The 22,921-nt window shown below is 37.9% G+C and overlaps 2 protein-coding genes and 1 pseudogene across 2 annotated transcripts; 1 reads left to right on the top strand and 2 right to left on the bottom strand.

The window, feature by feature from the left end:
* Positions 1 to 4,806: 4,806 nt before the first annotated feature.
* LOC108397220 (olfactory receptor OR51C1-like) lies at positions 4,807 to 5,748 on the bottom strand. The gene has a single exon (XM_036990998.1). The coding sequence runs from the start codon at positions 5,746 to 5,748 to the stop codon at positions 4,807 to 4,809; it is 942 nt and encodes a 313-aa protein (XP_036846893.1).
* A 1,562-nt stretch (positions 5,749 to 7,310) lies between these two features.
* On the top strand, positions 7,311 to 9,851 carry LOC108397221 (conserved oligomeric Golgi complex subunit 5-like; annotated as a pseudogene).
* Positions 9,852 to 17,998: 8,147 nt separating this feature from the next.
* LOC118967039 (olfactory receptor OR51C1-like) lies at positions 17,999 to 18,946 on the bottom strand. Its single transcript, XM_036991009.2, has one exon. The coding sequence runs from the start codon at positions 18,944 to 18,946 to the stop codon at positions 17,999 to 18,001; it is 948 nt and encodes a 315-aa protein (XP_036846904.2).
* Between the last annotated feature and the right edge of the window lie 3,975 nt (positions 18,947 to 22,921).

The raw sequence follows: 22,921 nt of genomic DNA, 5'->3' as shown, positions 1-22,921 counted from the left end.
CATCGATTCATTATAATTTATTTACTTCTAGAGGCATTTTTGACATCAACTTCTCTTAATCCAAATCAAGTCAAAAGGAATTACTTCTTCCTTTGGAATCACACCCCTTTTTTTATTTAAGCATCTGGAATGATGGTTATTCTACTGTGTGATCATAAGTTATTTAAAAACATGCTTTTTCAACTTAAATTACTGGCAGGTGAATCATTGCTTATTCATCATTGTATTCCAAATACCTTTCATTCTTTTCTGTGCAGTGTGGGACAACAATATATACTTGTTGATAGAAATTAAATCCAGAATTGTAAACTGACCATGGATTTTGGAAATATATCAGGATCTCAGCACATTAGTTTTGTCCATTTAATTCATGCTGTGTAGCCTGAAATTACACATATGACTTTTGGAAGAACCTCATTGAATTCTCCTTCATTCCCACAAAATGAGGTGTGTGTGTGTGTGTGTGTGTGTGTGTTGGGTTTTTTTGGTGGAAGACTTAGTATTTTAGGGTAAACTTTCATATGCCTCCTTCCATTTTTTAGTAATTCTCTTCTTATACAAAGATAACATTCCAGTCCCAATGTAAGGGCATGCAGCAGGTTCTGTACAGGACTACTTTGAATTATCCCTCTCCTTTGATTACAGAAAATCACTAGTATGATTGCAGGGTCAGGCAAAGCTAGGTTCAGTTGCTGGCTCTGCTACCAATTAGCTAAGGTCCTCCTAATAAACTCTTTACATTAGGCTTTACTTCTGTGAAATCGGTAGTTTCCCAATAGCATTAATTTGTAAAAATTAAATGAAATAGCATTGGTAAAGCATTTAATCTGCTAACTGGTACTTGGGAGGCATTTTAATGGTAAATGAGGATGGGAATGAGGATGATGTTGGTGGTGGGTAGCAGCAGTATTGCCAGCTGCCCTTAGAGGATAGTTTTGAGATGTGGCACAGCTAAGCAGAAAACTCACAATTACAAGGGCATGTCAACAAATTATTCTAAGCATGAAGACATATGGTGCATAGTCAGATGGAACTCAATCAGTTAGAATATAATGCCTCCAGAAATACAGAATGCAGGAAAGAACTTTCCACAGTTTTCCTGAGGCACCCATGAAAGCTCTTTGCAGTTAATAAAATCTTTATTCTTAAAAGAAAACCAGTATGCGTAAAGCTTTACGTTTTCCCTGAATGCAGCAGTTTTACTTACAAAGTATGGAGATGTGCTCTTTTCTGCTTGCAAGTAAGGGACTGAGGAATTGGGAATTTCACTCAGCAATTGGTAGCATATATAAGGAGCCATGGGTCAGGCCTCCTGAAGTCTCTTAATCAGAAAACTCCTGGTGGATTTCTTTGTGACCCCTGGAGTATGAGGTTTCCTAAGGGTTCATTCTACCTCAGCATCCTTTCCCTTCTACTTCATTACACTTACTTTGCAGGGACTGATGTTATAGTTCTTTGATCTTATATCTTGATTAAATGTGGTTAAAGAAAATTGGTGAGTATAAAATCCCAAACAAAAGCACCTACCCTATGCATGGGCTCACTCCCAATCCCCACACTACCCACACACCTAGCTGACACATGTATCATCCACCAACATTATTTGGATGAACTCTGCCCTCTTTAAAGAAACCTCTTTGCTTCTGCAAAAAGGAAAAAAAAGAGGGAAAAAGAAAGCTTCATTAATTATTTCATGAAATGCCTTAAGTATCCATGACATTTCAGGTTGTGCTCTGGTAATACAGAGAATAGAACAGACTCACTTCCCTCTAAATGCTCAAACCCAGTAAAGAAACTGACATAAAACTCAGTGATCACAACAGGTCATTTTTATGATGAGAGCATAGAAGTGCATGTATTTATCCTGCAGGAAAGTGAGCACCAGCTCTGTCAGGAGACAATTAGCACAGAGAATAGAAAGAGTAATATATTCAGCATGCCTGGAACCCTGTGTCCAAGTGGAGGGAGCAAGTGTCAAATGTAGCTAAACAGGGAGGCAGAATCCATGTCATGTAAGTACTGGCCTTCTAAGACATTTGAGTCTAAATAACATAATACAAATGGCTCAGTATGGAATTTTATCTTTCTCCTTTTGTTGCAAAACACTTTTTACAGATCTTTGAGAAGCAGCTGAAGAATTTAGGCATCTATTTGAGTCTACATATTTTAGTTCCCTCCTAGCTGCAATATCAACTTAATAATTAGAATAAAAAATTTCTCTCTAAAATATATCAGTCACACAACAATGTCAGTTAAGAACATTCTCAAACAGAACTTCAATACTTACTCTTCCAAATTCTACATCCAATTAACCAAACTTATCATTATCAGCATTGGCTCAGACAGTCTTGAACTAGCATTGTTTTCATAGGTCTATAAATAAAAGCAAAAGCTGTGAAAATGTATGGATCTCTATATTTGATGATATTGAAATCACAGAAAAATACAGCTAAGATGGAAAACTATCGCCTGGAAGATTAAAAGAAAAAAAATATGCTTAGATAGTTTTCTGTGAATTGTATCACTTTGTAAAGAAGGAGCAGGAATATACCTTAAAATGGATTTTAATGTACATATGACTGTAGTATGCAAAATTATATGCAATTCATACTTCATGAGTCACCTTCATGATTAAGCATAAGTTAGAGTTGTACTTTCATAAGAACATTCTCTAAAAATACATTAAAAAATATGGTTGTCCCACCTTCAAAATTTTCCATTTTCAAATTTTTTCCTGAGCAACTATGAAATTTGAATCCCTCATATTTATGCTTTTATTGCTTAGGATTGAATGTGCAATATATCTCTTCCGTTAAACAATATATTTTTTGGAAGCTGTATTTTTTTTTCATGGCTAAGAGTTTCCTGGGTTGATGATTTTCCTGGGAAAGAAAGAGAGCACCATCTATGACTCCTCTTAGTATCTGGTATAATGTTCTGTACTCAGTTTCATTCAGAGAAATGGTGGGTTAAAATATTATTTCAATTTAGATATGTTTCAGTAGATTATTACCCCTTAAGAATAGAGGTTGTGTCTTCATTGTTCATTATTTTACTCCTGATACCTCCAACAATGTTTGCCAAAATGAACATGCTCAAAAAATGTAAGAACATAAAATTATGTAAAAATAAATTTAATTTAATAAGTATATATTAACTTAGCTATTACTAATAAAGCACTGTGATAAGATCTGTGCAAGATATATCAATCTCCTGAAAACAGTACAATGCTTGTTTTCAAAAAGTTTCAAGTCATTTGGGTAAGTGAGGACTGATTGCTTATAATTCAAAGATTTAATGGCACCTAGAAGAAGGGAAAATCAACTAGCAAGGGGGAAAAAAACAAATGGATGTTTCATCATCGTCAGAGAGAAAAAAATGATCAAAGACAAGAAGCAAGGTATTATGATGTTTTTCAGAAGTGAAAACATCCCAGAAGAATGTTATTCTAACATTCCTGATACTCTAACATGCATGATATACTCTCTATGTATATGATGTAAATTGAATACAATATACTCTAACATGCATGATAATCTGTAAAGAGAATATTAAAATGCAAATTATTGGGCACCATCTAAAGAGTTTCTGATTAAGTAGTTCTGGGATACAGTTGAGGAATCTTCTCTTTAAAAAATTATATGTGCTTCTGATATACTGATGCTGGACTACATTTAATATGTGATGGATAAAAAAGGACGGTGAATATCATATTATAAATGTATCCTATGAGTGGTACAAAGACAGGTTGTGAACGCACATGGGAATGGAAATTGGATGAAACTGAAGAACAAAAAAGTTATTTGTTTTTAGGTGGATGTTAAGTGGACATAGATTACTTCATTATCTGAAAATTTTTTAAAACTCAGTATAAGCATTTTTAAATGCAGGAAATATAAAGAAAATATAAACAAACCAATATCCCATTATCAGAAGATAAGTACATTTGACATTTGGAACATGCTTACCCATATCTTTGTAATGCAATATATAAAAGTGGGCATGCTTGAACCATTCATATGAAATATATACACAATGATAAGTACCCTGTATACTAATCTATCTCTTCTCTTAACATTATCATTTATATCTATATCAGAATTTTTTTGCATGCTAGTTCATATATTATTTAAACAATATCCTACAGTAACTATTTAAGTAGTTTCCAATTTTTGTTGCAATGTATAATGATGTTGAACAGTCACCATACATCATTGACCACTTTCCCCCATTAGACACATATTTAGAAGATGAATCACTAGATATTACATAATCAGATTTTAAAACATTTACCAAAAGGACCCGAATAACTCCTTTAAGAATTAGAAAAGTATGCTTCTCATTACATTTCTTGTGGCTTTTTGTGATTCTCCCCAGCCACGAATAATCCATTAGAGAAATAATAATCATTACCAATAAACAGTTAGGATTACTGCAACTTGGACTTCCCTACTGATCTAAATTATATCACATATCCCCTGGATAACTACATACCCTAGAGGGGGGAGAGACCCTTTGGACACCAATGTATGACTTCATTGTCCATTTTGCAGACATATTTCAATTGTGGATCAATTCTGTACCATAAGCAGCATTTGTGATAAGGTTAGAGGTATACAAGACATAGTTCCTATCCTCAAAGAATCACCAGTCTACAACTGTATATGTAGTAAGTTATCGAATCATCAGAATAGAATGAAAGCATGTATACATGTGTTTTTTCAAGATAGAGCTGTAACTCATGCTAATGAATGATCAAACATGAATTATAGAAGACTTCGTAAAAAAGGATATACTGAAAATGTCCTAAGTTAGCTTGGAAAGGAATACTTTGAAGATGGCCTTGCGAATTTGCTTGGTCTTCACACTGTAGATTATGGGATTCATTACAGGAGGGATGAGCAGATAAACATTGGCAATGAGAGTGTGCACAAAGGGAGGGGCATGCTTCCCAAATCTATGCACCAGTGACAAGCTGATCATTGGGACATAGAAGATATTAATGGCACTTATGTGTGAGACACAGGTACCAAAGGCCTTTTTCTGCTCCTCTGGGGAAGCAATGCTGAGCACAGAATGGATGATCAGAGCATAGGAGAGGAGGATCAAGACAGAGTCCAAGCCTGCAGTAGAGATGACAATGGCCAGACCAACTGCACTGTTGACCTTGGTGTCTGTACATGAAAGCTTCATCACATCAGGGTGGAAACAAAATGAATGGTGCAGAACATGACTATGGCAGAAGGACAGATGCTTAAGGAGCAGTACAGACACTAGAGCTGTTGTCCCTCTAATAACAATTGCCAAGCCCACTTTGATGATCCTTGAATTGGTTAAGATCATTGCATATCTTAGTGGGTTACAGATGGCAATGAAGTGATCAAAAGCCATTGTCAGGAGTACTGAGGACTCCATGACTGTGAAACAGTGGATAAAGAACATTTGGCCAATGCAGGCATCAAAGCTGATTTCTCGAGCATTAAACCAGAAAATACCCAGCACGGTGACCAGTGTGGAAAGGCACAGCCCTAGGTCTGTGACGGATAGCATGGAGAGGAAATAGTACATGGGTTCATGGAGGCTCGATTCAGTGATGATGACAAACAAGATCATGCCATTTCCAGAAATGGCAATGGCATAGAGACAACAGAATGGGATGGAGATCCAGGCATGCTGAGGTTCAAAATCAGGGATGCCAGTAAGAAAGAAGACTTCAGGTTGGAAAATGCTCTGGTTGATGGATGGCATGATGGAAGGAAGCAGATGACCCTGGAGGAAAGGACCATATCCTATGAAAATAGGAAAGAAAAATGTGTTCATTTTTCTCTAGATACCATACAATTTAGGATCACTAGTGAACGTTGCCCTACTTAATGGAAGCGCATGCCCAGCTGTTTTCCTTGATTTGAAGTCGATCTTGGGTGAACTAGGGAAAGAGAGCACTAAATTGTATGAGGGTTTTAGTAAGAGTCCTATATGTTATAGCTGAGCTTTAGTATATTTCCATATACATATATAAAAGTGGTTAGATTAGATAACAGTAACATTTCCTAGTTCTGTAATTCTATGTATACAGCAGGTATTTTTAACAATAGACAATGAAAAAGACAATTCATCCTGCTTTTATTCACCGCTCAGTTTCCAAAGCAAAAAACCTTAAGAGGTGCATTAAGATGTGTAATTCTTTGTGTACCCAGTGAACAAGGAAAATAAAGGTATTAGATATTTTTTTAGAAAAATACTTCTGAATGAATATAAAACAGCTATTTCTAAATACTAGAAAAGAATCAATCAGTCTATGCAAATAGACCATACTGGATGATACTTGTTAAAATATTTACTCAGATAATAGCTGTAAACCTGGTAATATTCAAGGGATGTTCTCCCTGAAGATATGTAGCCTGAAGGTAACCTCAACTAGAACAATGAAACTCTGGAAACTCTTAGATATCAATTGGAGAAGATTTACCCAAAAGTGTCTTGAGACACTATTTTCTTAAAAGGGCACTGAAAACTATGGGACCAGGGAGTTTGCTCAGAAACCCTCATTGAATCTGGATTCAGCTCTATTGTGATGGAGGATACTAACTGAACCATCTCCTCTGTTTGAGGATATGAGCATGTACTCACCAGATAAAGAAGTCTGTAGCATCAAAGTTCCTCTATATTGGATCTTCTTCTAGGTTTTCTGACACCCTATTATCTACAGAAAGAATGCTTGGTTTTCAATGTATGTGTTCCTCGTTCTTTCATACATGTACGCACTCATTCAACAAATGTGTAAAAAACCTATGAACCACCAGTATATACTCTAGAATTAGAATCAGTGCTGGTACCCCAAGGTCTCTACAGGACCCTGGGGAAGAAAAATCTGAATTTAAGTTAATGGAGTGAATTTCATTACAACCCATGAATGAACAGGCAGGCCTTCAACTGAGGTGAGAATAACTGCTTGCAGGAAGTGTGACGAAGAAGGTATCTCCCTAACTATTTGAAGAAAGGAAAAAAGGAAAATGTGGAAAATAGGAATTCTCTTGAAGATACACTAAAAAAATGTAATGGCTAGAAAACTAGAATTGAGGCAATGAAAAACAAAATAAAATCCAGGGATTTGGAGTGAGCTCTTGGATGTCACTTGGAAGACAAGCCTTACTTTTTCATCTGTGATTTACATGCAAGAACCTCTGTAACCCCACCCTCATAGTAAGGCTGAGAGTTGTCTAGCTGATGTCCAAATTACAAGAGAGTGAAAAATATCTTAGAGGAATAAAATCTAAGGAAAAGAAGGTCGGAGTAAAGAGCCCTGGGGAATGGCAGTGTTTAAGGAAAAGAAGCAGGAAGCACCTCCTGATGAGGCTGCAGAGGCATGGCCTCTAAGGTGAGATGACCCCAAGGGAACACCAGGTCCTCACTGGCTGTTCTTGGACCTGTGATCTCAGAGCCTGGAAACATGCCTGGCACAATAGGGTCTAAGAGTATCTGTTGAATAAATGAATGGCTTACATCTGGTAATAATGATAGACCCTAGACACTTAATATCAGGCATATATTGTGATTCCTGATATATGGCCCCTTCAAATTAGAAACAAATTTCATGTAACAATATTGGCATACTGTTTTTTAAATAGGAGAAAAACTAACATTTCTCTTACAAATCTGGTATTTATTCTTGAAACATGGACTTTGCTTTAATATGTATGTTGATAAAAACAAATTTTTCCAGATGAAGAGGTAAGGAACTCAACATCATACCCCTTTATTTTAAAAGTGAGGAAACAAGCTTTCAATTTAATGCTCTTTTTATTAGAGGAAATAATTTAAGACATCACAGTGATTAGCTAAGTATCCAAATTGGTCCTTCTCCCTGACAACATAGCGAAATTGTATGAAATGCCACCTATGAAGCAATTTACTTCACTGTGTCTTTTTGTCTGAATCTGTTTTTCTACTGCTCCACATGCTTCTCATGCTAACTTTATTTAGTCAAAGAGAAACATAGTAGGACTATTCTAATGCAGGAAACTCTATCAGTAAAGTTTGTAGGCAGAAATACTCCTTTTTTTCTCTCTCTCTTCCTTTTCACATCATTCCATTCTCTTTCTTTCACTCTGTGTGTGTGTGTGTTTTCTACTGCCTGAGAATTGTACTTAAGATTTTTTTGATTGGTAAAAAAAATCTTCATGTATAAGATTATGAAACACAATTGAAAAACTTTTAAAGTACATTTAAATTAATAGGTATGAACTTTAGCTTCCCCTATTTTTGTTATTGCTGCTATTCTTTAAGACTTTATTTTTGTCCTTCCACCACATAAAGACACAGAAGATGGCCATGTGTGAAGAAGCAGTTCTCACCAGATGCCAAATCTGAGAGCAACATGGTTTTGGACTTCCCAGCCTAAGGAACTGATGGACAATCTGAAATTCTACACAGATCCGGGAATTCAGTGACTCAAGCACTTTCTTCTCAAGTTCATACGGCAACAAATTCTATGCGAAACAGGCATTTGAAGGAGAATACCCTAAATTATTGCATCTCTGTAATGACTTATGGCAGCGTCTTCATCAATACAGCCAAAATATTCAGGGGACATTTAATGCAAGCAGACCTATTGACTCTATATTGACCTACAACACATGGAAGATAATACACAAAACATAGTCATACAAAAACACCCAGATTATGATCCAGAGAAGGCTTTGAAAGACTCACTGCAACTCTATGAAGCTGCTCATCTATCAAAACCCTTATCTCAACTCTTTGATCCTGTCATCTTGGTGTGTCCCTGTGGTGGTTGTGATCCTCCTTCTGCCGATGAACTTGCAGTTCATATATAAAACTATAGCAAGTGAACTGAATTAGCTGCTGTTGATGCAAACCTCACAGTTGTATCAAAAACATGGCAAAGACTAGTTAAATGGTGTAAAATCAGAGCAGCTTCTCTCCACACGAGGAGCTGCCAATCAGATGACTGGGCCTCTCACTGACGGGCAGAGAAGAAATGTGGCAGTAGTGAATTCACTGTCCAAGTCACACCAGTCAGTAACAAAGGTGGTTTCCAGTCAGAGTTCATTCCCACCAGCAGGTGAGCAAACTATAATTTCAGCCCTAAAGACAATCCATGTTCTAATGGGAAATGCTGGGCAGTCCTTATTGACTTCAGTGGGAGATGCTATAGAAGCCATAATTATCAATATGCATCAAGAAGATTTTTCTGGATCATTATCCACTTTAGGAAAGCCTGATGCTCCCTGTTCTCTGTACATGAAGGAGCTTCAAGGTTTTGCTGCCAGAGTTATGAGTGACTACTTTTAAACACTTTGAATGCAAGGGTTTTGTCTTTGACAACACTGAAGCTATTGCCCAAAGAGCAACTGAACTTTTTATTTACAATTTCAGTCTCATAAGACCTCCTGGTGAAGTAGGGAAAGTATCACTTGCTAATTTTGCACAGATGCAGTTGGCAGTAGGTCTGTTCTGCAGAAGAGCATCTGATTTAGGAAAATCCTATCAAATGCTGAGATCATTCAGACTTCTGCTCTTTCAGACAAGTGAACATGTGGCCAATAATCCTGCCCTAGGAGATGTTAATCCATTCGGCATCATTATTCAGTTTTCATTCCCCAGATCACTTACTGAGCTGAAATTTCCCCTTTCCAAAGGGCAGAATGGTCCCACGCACACTTTCCCAATGGCTGGGTGACCATCCATCTGAAAAGGACAGGCTTCTCCTCATCAGGGGAGCCCTGGAAGCTTATGTTCAATCAGTAAGTAGAGAAGGCAAAGGATTTGCACTGGTTTATCCCATAATGATTCAGCTGTTTCAAAAAGCTATGCCTGCTCTTCAATAATAATGTGATGTATTCTTAACCTCCATTCTGGCCAACCCATTCAAGGTTGGCAGTAAACTGAGTAACATTCTGAAAGACAACTACTTACTATCCACTATTTTAAGAATGTAACAGACTTCTCTTTCAATTTCCTGTTGCTCTTCTTCTGTTTACCTTTTTAGCTTTTTACCTTAAGAAGCTTAAAATACCAAATAAATCCATTATTATCACCTTCAAACTTCATGGACCTGATTTTTCTAGAAAGACACCCAATTCTTTTCTCTTCTTTCAGGCTTTTCTACAAGGCTAAAATTTCTTTTACATCACATAAGAGAGTCTTCTATAAGTACAGACACATATTAAGTACCCACTGCTTTTTTAAGGGATATGATCAAGTTATATAATAAGCACTCTGTTTCCCCGAACCAAACTTCTTCCTCATTCCATAAGTACGTAGTCCAGTGGTTTCTAAATTTAGCCGTACATTAGAATCACTGGTAGAAGCTTTAAAATTTCTGATGCCCAATTTGTACCCAACAATAACATTTGTGGGTGTGGGAGCCAGGCATTAGTATTTTTAGAAAACATCCCAGTGTTTCCAGTATGCAACAAAGTTTAGGAACCAGTGGCATATCCCAAAGCTAAGATGTAAGGTTAATTGTTTAAGCATGTCATACTGCATGTTTAATAAAGATAGAGAAAGGCTGTCATTAAAAACGAGTCATTTTTTAGAGCAGTTTTAAGTTCACAGCAAAATGAAAAAAAAGGGACAAATATTTCCCACGGATTCCCAACACCACACATGCATAGACTTCCACATTAGTAACACCCCGCATGATTTGTTACAACTGATGAACCTACATTTACTTGTCACAATCACGCAAGTCCACAGTTCACCTTAGAGTTCCTTTTTTATTAATTCTGCGATTCTTAAACCATCCTTTAGTCTTCTTTCACTGTAAATAATAAGCAAATATTAAATAACTACTTTTGTAAAGATTTGTTTATAAGTCTCTTTTCCTAACTCCAAAAATTCTTTCCTCTAACCACATCCCCAAGGACATTTACAAAGACAGCTTCCACTACAAAGCTTCACATCTATTGCTGTCACAGAAGCATACATTGGATCTTATTGGTTCCTTTTTAAGATGGAAAAACTAAGACTATGTTTAGAAAACTGAGGCTCAGCGGAATCATGTCACTTTTTTACATTCACCCGATGAGCTGATGGCAGTTTCTAGGGACTCAGCTCTTTTCTTTCTGACTTTAAAAGCCATGCTTTTGCCAATCCTTATTTTAAAAGTGCTTAACATTTAAAAAAAAAAAAAGATCATGGAAATAATGCACACATGCTCATGACTGTAGTCTATATTTATATATATTTTGAATATTGCAGCAATTATTTTTAAATTGACATAATACATAAATCTGTTTAATATATGCTGCTGAGTTCACCAGCTTCCTCTGAAATATAGGTTTAATAAACTATATGAAGATTGTACAGTCCCTGACGTATTAAGAAAAGACTCCAACACACTAAAACACTGACCTCATGCAAAGAAGAAATCATGGATTTGGAAAGGGAGGACACTTGATCCTGCTTGCTGCTCTTTGAAACATCATCCCAGGAAGCAAGCAGAGAGTCTTTTAAAGTCAGAAAGAGAGAGAGAGATTCTGTCAACCTCACCAACTTACAGACAGGAAGATCCTTCATCCTAAGGCTGGGGAAACAATCCCAATCACTCCTGGAACCTTAAACCATCTCCAAGAGGTTCTCCTTCTCAGAACTCACAGGGAGTTCTCAGGAATCAGAGAGCTACCAGATGTGAGAATGACAGCCTTCATAAGGAACCCAGAGGCTGCCTGCTGAGAGCCATTTACCCATCAGAAAAACAAATTCCTGGGGGAGAACTCTATACACCTGTGTCCTGCTGACACTTTGTGCTCCAAATGACAAATGATAAAGGGCAATTTCTTTTCAGTCCAGCTTCACTCTTATTCCCCAAAGGAGAATCCTGGAGATGAATGACTCAAGTTCTCATCCGAAGGCAATTTGACCCCTGCACAGCAGCTGTAAAGCAAAGCCATGCACAGAGTGAGAGCAAGGGAGTAGAGGTGTTAATGATCACCATGAGCTTGCTCAGCAGCCATTTGCCAGTAGCACAGCAATCATAAGGCATGAACCCAAGTAGGAAAGGAATTATTTATTTTGTGACTACAAAAATGTTTGTGGTGATTGTTGCACACCTCTGTAAATATAATAAATACCAATTAATGTTACATGTTAAATGAATATATTGAATGTGATGTGTGTATGTGTCATAATAACATTGTTATATTAAAAAAAAAACGAATTGGAATTATAAGGAAAAGATGGAAAGAGCACACATTTCCAAAGTACTCTTACCTTAGAAAAGGAAGAAGATAGGTTTGGAAAAAAGATTAGATGGCTAATATCACTAGAATATGACAGTATGATTAGTGATCTATAAATTTGGGAAAATCATGAAGGATAGAACAAATAATGAAATAATAATAGATGAAACTACCACCAACTTTGGCACTGAGAATATTGAAGAGGAATTAGAGGCCACTTTAAGGGACTTTCCAAATTTCCAAATGTTGGACTGGAGAATTATACTTGAATCTGATTATTTTACTTCCATCACACTAACCCCAACCTGGCCCTCCCTGTGCCATATTTTGGGCCGCAGAGAAATTTTGAAACAAAGTTTAAGAACTAGGAATGGTTCTGCCACTGCTCAGATGAAAAGCCAAACATGTATTCTCCCTCCCCGTGACAGGATGCCTCATCCCTTCCTCACAACTCTGACGGCAGTCACTCTTCAGTAAACAGGAACAATACCCATGAAAATATGAACAGAAAGTATTAAATAGAGAGATGATCACACAGTGAGGAATTCCTAAATGCATCATCGCAGGTGGCCTATGAATTGACAGGCAATAGCACCATGTCTGCACATGCATGCACGCGCACGCGCACACACACACACACACATTAACATTAGATTAAGTAACAGAATGTTCAATACAGAGTATTTTTGGAAGTGTCTGTATATCAGAGGTACACCTGCAGCATACCTTAGAGTACCTCCTCTTACACCCCAGAAACATAAATGGGGAGGCAGGGGAGAGCAACACTGAGAACTGTCTTCACATGTTAGGGTGTGGCTAGACCTTTATTTCTTAACCAGCCACAATCCTCAGACCCACAAATACTTAGAGCATTTGTTTTCATCCAGAAAGAACGTACACAAATACACCAACCCTGTAATGGACAATACACATAAGTGTCGGAGGATTCTCTTGGTATGTGAGAAAAGCTCAGGGTCAGCCAGACGCTACTCAAGTATGTGGAAAGAGATGGGGAGAGAAACATGGTCAGTGTGCTTCCTCTGGAACCCAAAGTTGCCTATTAAGCATCGTGAGTCCTTCCTGTGCTGGGAAATGCAAGACACAATATTTTTCCTTTACTGTGGAAGAGATATTCCCAGAACACTGGGCCACTGACAGTCTTAATAAGGAGACAGGCCTCTGCATCTTTGAAGGTTGCCACCCACCCTCCTCAGTGTATATGTTGTATATGCTGTGTATATGTTACTGGCTACTTCTTGTTCATCCCATGTGATCAGCATTGTAATGCTCTGTGGGGAGTTCTAGTGGCCCAGGTCTCTTCAGATTATATTATGACAGAAGTTTGGAGAGACAATATAGCCCTGGGTTATGCAGGAATGTGAATACATACTGTAGTACATTTTGGGTGAGTTTAAACTGTTTCTGATCCCCTTTTGTTACAGATAAATTATCCATCTCCTCATGCTGTCCCACCTCATCTCTTGACTCTGACTTCAATATCCCTCCTAATAATAAGACTAACAAATTACTTTCTATCCCCCACACATCTATGCTAAAATGTGTATTTGGGGCTCCTCATTCCACTGGGTTAGCCAATAATAAAAGGGGTTACAAAGCTGATTCCAAAAACCAAGGAGAAATTGGGTTGCTGCTGCACCGTGAGGACATATCTAGAGCCAAAGGTTTTACAATGACTCCTCTTAGGTTCCATATTTTATGGTAAACACAGATGAAATAATACAGTAACCCAATAAGGGCAGGACCAATGAGGACCCAATGCTTTTAGGGATAAAATTTGGGCCAATCCAGCAGCCTGAATGATGGCTAAGGAGAAGAAGATATGTGAAATAAAGTTGGGTAAGAAAATGGTAAGTGTAAACTATAGTCTCATGACCAGCTATGAAAGTGAGGATGTACCATCAATGTGTATTTTAATGCATATATATTAATTAATTATGTTTTCTCTTTCCTTATTATTTTGTATAAGGATTGCGGGTAGTACTTAATTTTACAATTTATGTCATAGGTCATGAGAAAATGAAGATCGCTGTCCTTGTCTTGAGCAGCCTTGGAAAACAGGTTATCACTAGAAGATACTGGACACCATGCTTGAACAGCTTTTGCATCTGTACTTTTTAGGGAGAGGAGGAAAGTGTGTTTATTCATGTAAAAAAACTGCTGGCTCCTATCATATTAAGTCATGAAACAATCATATATATGTATATTTCAAAAGTGACAAAAAGGGTGGACTGCAATAGCCCGGGACATGTTTTCCCTCAAATCCATCTCTTTCTCTTACTCTACTTTGCTTAGTATCTCAGGAGAGCTGACCCGTGCAGACTGTATTTCTCAGCCTTCCACATCAGCTGGATTCCAGATTGGTTTGGCCCATGGAAGACACCAGCAGAATATTGGAATCATACAGAAGGGATCACCCTTTACCTCCAATTCCTTTCTGGGATTTTTAAAGAGGGCCACACAGCAGCCTTATCTTTAGCTCTTATATTGTGAAAAACATTTGGGACTCACTTTTGCTTCCACACAAGTCTAATAGCTCCTGAAGACCTGAAAAGCAAATTTCTTTCTTCCAGTTTTATTGAGATACAGTTGGCATATAGCACCATATACATCATAAAAATTTGACTTACATACATTTTGAAATGATTACTGAAGTGAGTTTAGTTAACAACCATCATCTTACATAGATACAAAAGAGAAAGGGAAAAAAATGTTTTCTTCCCCTTGTGTGTGAACTCTTAGGATTAACTGTCTTAACAAAACTCTCATATATACCATACAGTATTAACTACATGTTGTACACTACATCCCTAGTACTTATTTATCTCACAAACTTTGGCTTCTACAGTGTCAAGCAGAAAGTAAACAGTACTTGGGTTCTTCCTAGTTTATGTTTTTAATGAAAGCAAGTTTGAATAGAACCAAAGCTTCCCTCCTGCCTACCAGTCTGCAATTCTGGCTGTTACTCTATTTGCACTAGAAAACTTCACCAGGCTGTGTGTCCAGTTTTCCACAGACCAGCAAACCAAGAGGTCAGACACTCTACCAGCTTTGTGATCTCAGATCCTGATAGAGTGTTGCGGAAAATCCTCCATAGCTCCTCTGTGCCTAGGAGCCACCTTGGCAGGCCTTGCCCTGAGGTCTTACATGTGGCTAAAGTAAGATTCATGGTACTAAGACCTGGAGTCAAAGGCTCAGAAAGGGCATTTACCTTTTGCCTCAGGTGATGAAAGGATCAACTAGCACCTTTTTTATGCATGTCATACTCAAAAAGTACTTATAAGGGAAGTTCAGGCAGAGGCACCATTGCCAGTAGGATCAAGGAGCCATCACCTTGGCTCATTGAAGAGATTTATGTCAGGCACAAAATCGGCAGGAAAAAAATCACTCAGATGACTTAAATGGAGAGACTTTAATGAAAGAACTAATTGTAGAAAGGTGTACAAAGGTTAAGGAAGCCAACAAGGAATGCTGAGATACTTAGAAACCAAAGAGAGTGAGAAACGATTACTCCAGAGACAAATGGTTGAAAGAGAATTGTTATCTAAGCAGGATTTCTCCACCTACTCTTTTTGATCTTTCTAGTGCCTTTCATTCTATAATGCAACTAGAAGTCTATCCACAGGAGAACCTGGGTGATACAGTCCCTTTGGGTCAACATACTAGAATATCAAGCAAAGCACAGAAGGATGAGCAATAGATCTATTTCACTGGGAAAGGCAGTGAAAATAATGAGCACAAGTTTCCAGTCAAAATCTATCAATAAGGATAGATACGGCATATACTCAGTCTTTGGATATTATCTATGATTAACAAGATAATAGTAATTGGGAGAGGTGAGAGATGCCCTAAGAGCAAAGAGCAAGTAAAATTTAGTGGAAAAGTCCATGAGCAACAAACAAACTCAAAACCAAGCTAATGCGGACACAGATGGAACTCTATCATTAGCCATTGAACAGAGACCTGAGTGGTCCTTGGAACTAGGGATGTGATAGAAAGGAAAGAAAGCAAACCCAAGAAAAAACTGAAAATTGTCAACTAGCAGCATTCCAGAAGACTGTATATAAAAACACTTGGTGAATTGTTGAAGCACTTGTATAGCTTATAGTTACTAGTTATGCTATTATTAGCAACATCCAGTTCAGAACAGCTAAGAAATCCTTATCATGGTTATATCAAGCTTAATTATGTTATATGCATGTTATCCCACTGTGCTGGCTAAGAAGCTATTGTATCTTGGTTCCAAAACCAGCATTCTATACACACTGCTGTTGATAAGAAGGTGGGGAATCATGAGCCATAGTTATTTGCCAGCTGGTTCCCTGCCGTGTTCTGTTAATTGGCAGACGCCACAAGGAGACTGGAAGCTACGAGAAGAACAAGCATCTCATGTTTGCTTGCTGTTCCTGTCAAGGTCACAACATAATAGTCCTTTGCCTAGTAACATTGGATCCACTTTCCAGTTTTACCTTTACCCACATTCCCAGCACCAGTGTCATCATGCTCCCTTGGAAGAAACCAAACCAGATGCCAATGGGCCCCCTTTCAGGGGTGCGAGTCCTACGTCCATGAGGGGTCCTCCTCTGTGTGCCTGAGGCTTGAGCTCCAGCCCTAAAGCACCTCTCCACAGAGATCTGCATCTTGGCTCCATGTGGGCTGCCATCTGACTCCTGAGGTACTAGAACCAGCAGGGCAGCACCCTCCCATTGGAGGTCTGAGTGTCAGCTCTGGAAAGACCCTCCACCAAGCTGCTAGGGTTCATGACCCCAAACTCTTCTCTTTGTTCCCACACACATAGAGGTGGAAGTGCATCCTGCACGTATTGTCTCAGTATTATTTCTGTGTTCCCTTTGCACCTTTTTAGTCCTCCAATACCCAGACATCCAGTTCCTTGGATTAAATACTCCCAGAGTTAACCACTAGTATGATTTCTGCTTTCCTGCCAAGAGCATGACTAACTTACCCACTTCCACTTTCTTTGAGGAGAGGGTCCAAATATAGACTCGTAAATCAAACCAGATCAAAATATGTCTACATTTTGTTTCTGGTTATCTTGAGTCTTCGAATAAAATTAATTTATTTGAGGTGGTATTTTTGCTAAAACCTAGAACAGATTTATTAAGCTTTAAGCTTAACAAATGACATTAGCACTTCTGAACTATAGATTGATGTTGAATTAACCAGTTATTTTTCACAGAATACTTCTGCTAAATGTCTTCCCTGAAGAGCTGGGGGAGAGTAAGAATATTTCACAGAAAAGATTATATTACTGACAAAGCCATAAAACATGTATTGATGATGAAACTAGTTTTTATATTAAAGGTAGGAAGGTCAGAGGCAAACAGGAAAAATAAGAATAAATGGAACAATTCCATAACCAGTAGTATATACCAGATTTAGATGATAAAATACAGTTATTTGCAAATAATGCACTTTTTTATCCTTACCTTTTTTGAGAAAAAGATTTCCACATTTGAAACCAAATCTAGTCATTGGTGATAAGGTCATCAAAAATCTTTCATCTTAAATGATGAAATGTTTATATTACTGTGGTTATCTGAAGAATACTGTGATAGAGAATTTCTATTTCATACTTAAAACTAATGTTTTAAAATGTTATCAGCCCAGGCCTGAGTCTCAACATTTTAACTTCTGAATGGCATTTCACTCACCTATTCAATGACCAGGACTAGAAAAATTCATTTTCTAGTCCAATATTCAATCCAATTTAAATCCTCAAAAAAAATTTAACGTTTGGATATACTAGAACCCATCTAGTTCTTTGTAGCACTGGGGTGGAGAAGCTTTACCACAGCCCTGTGGATCTGTTTGGTCTTCACACTATAGATGATAGGGTTCACCACAGGAGGGATTAACAGGTAGGCATTGGCAATCAGAGTATGCACATAAGGTGGAGCATGCTTCCCAAATCTGTGCACAAAGGACAGACTGATCAATGGAATGTAAAATACAGCAACAGCCCCAATATGGGAGACACATGTGCCAAAAGCTTTCTTCCTCTCTTCTGGGGATGCAATGCTGAGGACAGTCTTAATGATAAGAAGATAAGAAAGGACAATGAAGATCAAGTCCACCCCAGCAGTTGTGATCAGGGAAGTCAACCCAATTGCACTATTGACCCTGGTGTCTGTGCATGACAGCTTCATCACATCAGGGTGGAAGCAGTAGGAGTGGTGGAGCACGTGGCTATGGCAGAATGATAGGCGCTTAAGAAGCACCTGCATAGGTATTTGTACAAACGTCCCCCTGGTGATGATCGCTACTCCAATCTGTGCTATTTTAAGGTCAGTTAAAATGGAGGCATACCGAAGAGGATTAGAGATGGCCACAAAACGATCAAAGGCCATGGCCAACAGCACTGAGGATTCCATGACAATGAAGAGTTGAATGAAAAACATCTGTGATGAGCAGGCGTTAAAGCTGATCTCCCTGGCATTGAACCAGTATACACCCAACATGGTTATCAGGGTGGATATAGACAGGCCAAGGTCAGTGGTGGACAGCATGGAGAGAAAATAATACATGGGTTTGTGGAGGCTGGGCTGAGTGACAATGGCAATGACAATCATGCTGTTTCCTGAGAGAGCAGTTATGTAGAAAAGGCAGAGGGGGATGGAGAGCCAGGTGTGGAAGTCTTCCAGCCCAGGAACACCAGTTAGCAGGAAAATAATGGAAGAAGATGTATTCTGCAAAGTTGACATGTTGAACTCAAAATGCAGAATCTTAAGCTGAGTGTTCTTTATGTATAAATTGCATCTACTTTGAATTCAAGATGAAAATAATTATTTCACTAAGTAAACATTTATAAAATTAAATTTCCATACTAAACTATAAAGGCTTCATATAAACTGGTTAAAAAATAAATAAAACTAAGGCCACCACAAACCAAGAAACAGAAAAAAGGAAATGAACAATTACATGAGGATGCAAGACTTGTTAACAAAACAATGGAACAATGGCCCATCTATTTAAGTTCATATGTCTGTTAAGTGATGGGATCGGGATTTGAGTCCATCACCACCTGACTTCATGTGGTAGAAAATTAATAAAAATTTATGTCTGTTAAGTGATGTGATTGGGATTTGAGTCCATCACCGCCTGACTTCATGTGGTAGAAAATTAATAAAAATTTGTTGAAATGTGTCCAAAGGGTGTATGACTTATTAGACAAAAAGGAAACAATGTATAGTAATTCTGATAAAGTAAATGAATTATATCAGCTTCTGGATGCCCAAAAAGAAATCCTCCCTTCAAACATGAGAGATGAAGACAATTACAAACTAAACTACTTGAGTACATAGGTCTACAATGTATGTATTATGGATAGATTGATATGAGTTTCTATGTTGAATGCCAAAGCAATTTTTTAGGATTGAATATTCTAAACTTTGATTGGGTTCAAGTATAGGCTAATCTGTTTATGAACTAAGTAACCACATGACTAGTAACTAAACTGAAAGTGCTTGAATTTCTGTAGCTCAAAGAAATGATGACATATATATATATACATATATATATATATGTATATATATATATATATATACGCTGCTAGGATTACTTATGAGGATTAAGTATGATAATATATGAGGAAACTCAGCAGATTAACTCACTGTGGGAAAATTTCATGAATTTTAGCTATTAGCACTTAAAAAGAAAAATTAAAGGTAAAAAATTAAGAAACATGTCTCTCCCCTCCTTTTCTTACTTTTATTCCTATACCTGTCCCCACTACCCACCTGTCTCATTATGGGACAGCTGAGAGAAAATGTGAAAGTGCCATTTAAGTTTAACTTACCCAGTGCCTACTGGTCATTATCTTCTTCATGTGGTCCTTTCTTCCATACTTATAATTCTCTCATTCTTTCTTCATTTTTCCTGATTCAGAAGAAAAAGAACTCTTGCTCCTTTCCAAAGACAACACTATCACCTAGCTTCTTAATCATTTAGGATATTAGTTTCATTTAAGATTAAATTACTGAGTGCACATGGTAACCCAGACTACAGGGACACAGAACCAAATTAGATATGGCACCTTCCCTCAAAGATATTTAAGAAAAGATAGGATAGTTAGGAAAACAAGTGTGTAAGCAAACAAATAAAATGCAGAGCAATGTAGACAATAGTTAGTCTGTGCGTGAATCACCAAAGTGACATATACTAGAAAGTCAGAAGAGCCAAGAAAGGCTTCTCTGAGTAAGTGAAGACTGTTCATGTAGGGGTTAATAGGGGAAAATTGCCATGAAAGATATTTGAAGCATGTCAAAAGGTATTTATTTTCAAATATTTAAGAATGGTCACTGACATGTAAGATATGTACTAAAAGTAGTGTTTGAAGGTAACAGGGATTCAGTTAGGAATTATTCTCTAAGGAATATGGAAGTTTTCTAAACACTCAGAAAGGAATGTATGTGTGTGTGTGTGTGTGTGTGTGTGTGTGTGTGTGTGTGTACTTATGTATGTATGTATATCTTTCTGCTCTGGGAAATAACTCCCATAATTTTGTTAGGCAGGAAGACAGATATGAGTGGAATGAAAGAAAGGTGAAGCTCACAAAGAACTCAGGGAGTTAATCAGATAAAGCCAGAGAGCCAGAAAAAAACTCACAGTTAACTTCCTTTGCAATGTGAGTTTATTCCACATGCTCTGTATCTGGGCTGACCTTGCAACCTGCCCTAGCTAATGCAGGTAAGATAGGGCAGAGACATGGGACAAGCATAGTAATTAATTTTCCTAAAAAATACCAAGATTGGCATAATAAGAACAGGAGGGACTTCTCTTATGGCAAGGCAAGCAGTTAACTGATGTGTTCCCAATACTTGGGAGTGGCCACTATCTCAAAGAGGAATAAAAGGTTTGCCCTACAGAATTACCTAGAGGACTGGCTACAGGCAATGATATATTGTCTCTCACCAGAGATAGATATCATGAGACCACTTGACAAATCTATGCCCCCAAACTTTCACCGTTATCCAATTCTTGAAACTCCTTAAAAGATAGAATCCTAGCTTTTGGGTGTGCCTCTTCCTCTCTGAGGTTGCCCGCACCTCAGAGTGTGTATTTATAAAAGACTTCTTACTGCTCAACTTACTACATTTTGTCTCTGTGCTCTTACAGAGGTATCTTTGTCACTTTGCTATTCCATTTCATTTTCTAGACTTTAAGCACAAGTTTTCACTCTCTCTGTCCAACTCCAGATAAGTAGAGAGGGGCTACTGAGAGCTCTGATACAGGTTTGCAAGTTTCTGTAGCCTGGGTGACCTGGATGGAACCACAGATATGCAATCATGCTCCTTAGCTGCCTTCCTGAAAAATCTCTTTTCTTTGCCTTTAGGAAGTTCTCAGAACACAATCTCACTCCACTCAGTGCTCTGCAGCTCTCCCAAATCCTCGGGTGGTAGGAACTTCTTTCCCATGCCATGCAGACTCAAGTGGACCCTGGACAACAGGCAACACTGGCTTTAGGAATTGGCAAGGCATTATGCCCTATACTGGGCGGCAGTTCAGTAAGTTTCTCTTTCCTTCCTCTCTGCTTTATTAAGTAAACCTGCCTTTATCTGCCTTGACTCTAACTCATTCCTCCCTTAGAGTGTATTCAAATAAAACTTTCATTCTGCTTCACTACAGTGTCTCTGCCCTTCAGTTCTTTGGTGTGACAGGGACAAAAACTGAGGAGAAAAAACTCATCACCCCAAAAATTTTACCTTCTTTATTTTTTTACAAAATTTCTATTCCCTTCCATTCATACCATAACCACAGTATATAAATATTCCAACTTCCTTCTTATTAACTCTACCTTGCTGTTGCATATATCTCCTTCCACTCACCAATAATTCATTGAATATTTTTCTAGCCTCATTTCCCACTTTAATTATTCATAAAAATAGTTGAAATATGGCTTGTTTTGGATTGAAACATTCTCTGTTGCATTAGTTGTCTATTGCTGCATAAAAACTAGCACAAAATCATGATTCAAAACAAGATGCATTCATTATCTCACTTTCTGGTAAGTCTGAGCATGGCATAAGCAGGATTTCTGCTCAGGATCTCACAAGGCTAAAACTGAAGTTTCAGCCAGGACTGTGTTCTCATCTAGAGCTTGGGGTCCTCTTCCAGACTCATTCAGATTGTTGGCAAAATTGAGCTCCCTGTAGGATTGAGGTCTCTGTTTTCTTGCTGGCTATAGACTAGAGGTTACTCTTAGGTCCTAGAGACTACCCTCAGTCCTGGCCATAGGGTACATGATATCTTGCCTCTTCTATTTCAGCAGGAGAATCTCTCTGCTGCTTCTTGTCTCTTTTAAAGGTTCACCTAATTAAATCAGGTCCACCCCCATCACATACATAGGTCCACTCGCACTCCAGGGCTCGGTTTTGTCCTGGACAAGTACACAGAGGGCAGGAATCTTGAGGGCCCTTTTAGAATTCTGCCTATCACAACTATTTAGGCCATCTAATCTACAAACCTTTATAGGTTCAAATTATGGAATTGATTAATCATTGATTGATCATCCTTATCCTCTAGTTCCATCACCTCTATTTTATATAACACCCTCATTAATTTTGCAGGAACTACAGCAGTATCCTCATAAGTCGTTTTTGGGCCCTGAGTTTTAAGTGTTTACAAACTTTTTCCATATGGATGCCAGTGTGATCTCTCAAAAATACATCTTCATGCTA

The sequence above is a fragment of the Manis javanica genome, chromosome 11 (genome assembly GCF_040802235.1).
Source record: "Manis javanica isolate MJ-LG chromosome 11, MJ_LKY, whole genome shotgun sequence".
NCBI classification, from domain to species: domain Eukaryota; kingdom Metazoa; phylum Chordata; class Mammalia; order Pholidota; family Manidae; genus Manis; species Manis javanica.
This window is presented reverse-complemented; position numbering and strand designations above follow the sequence as displayed.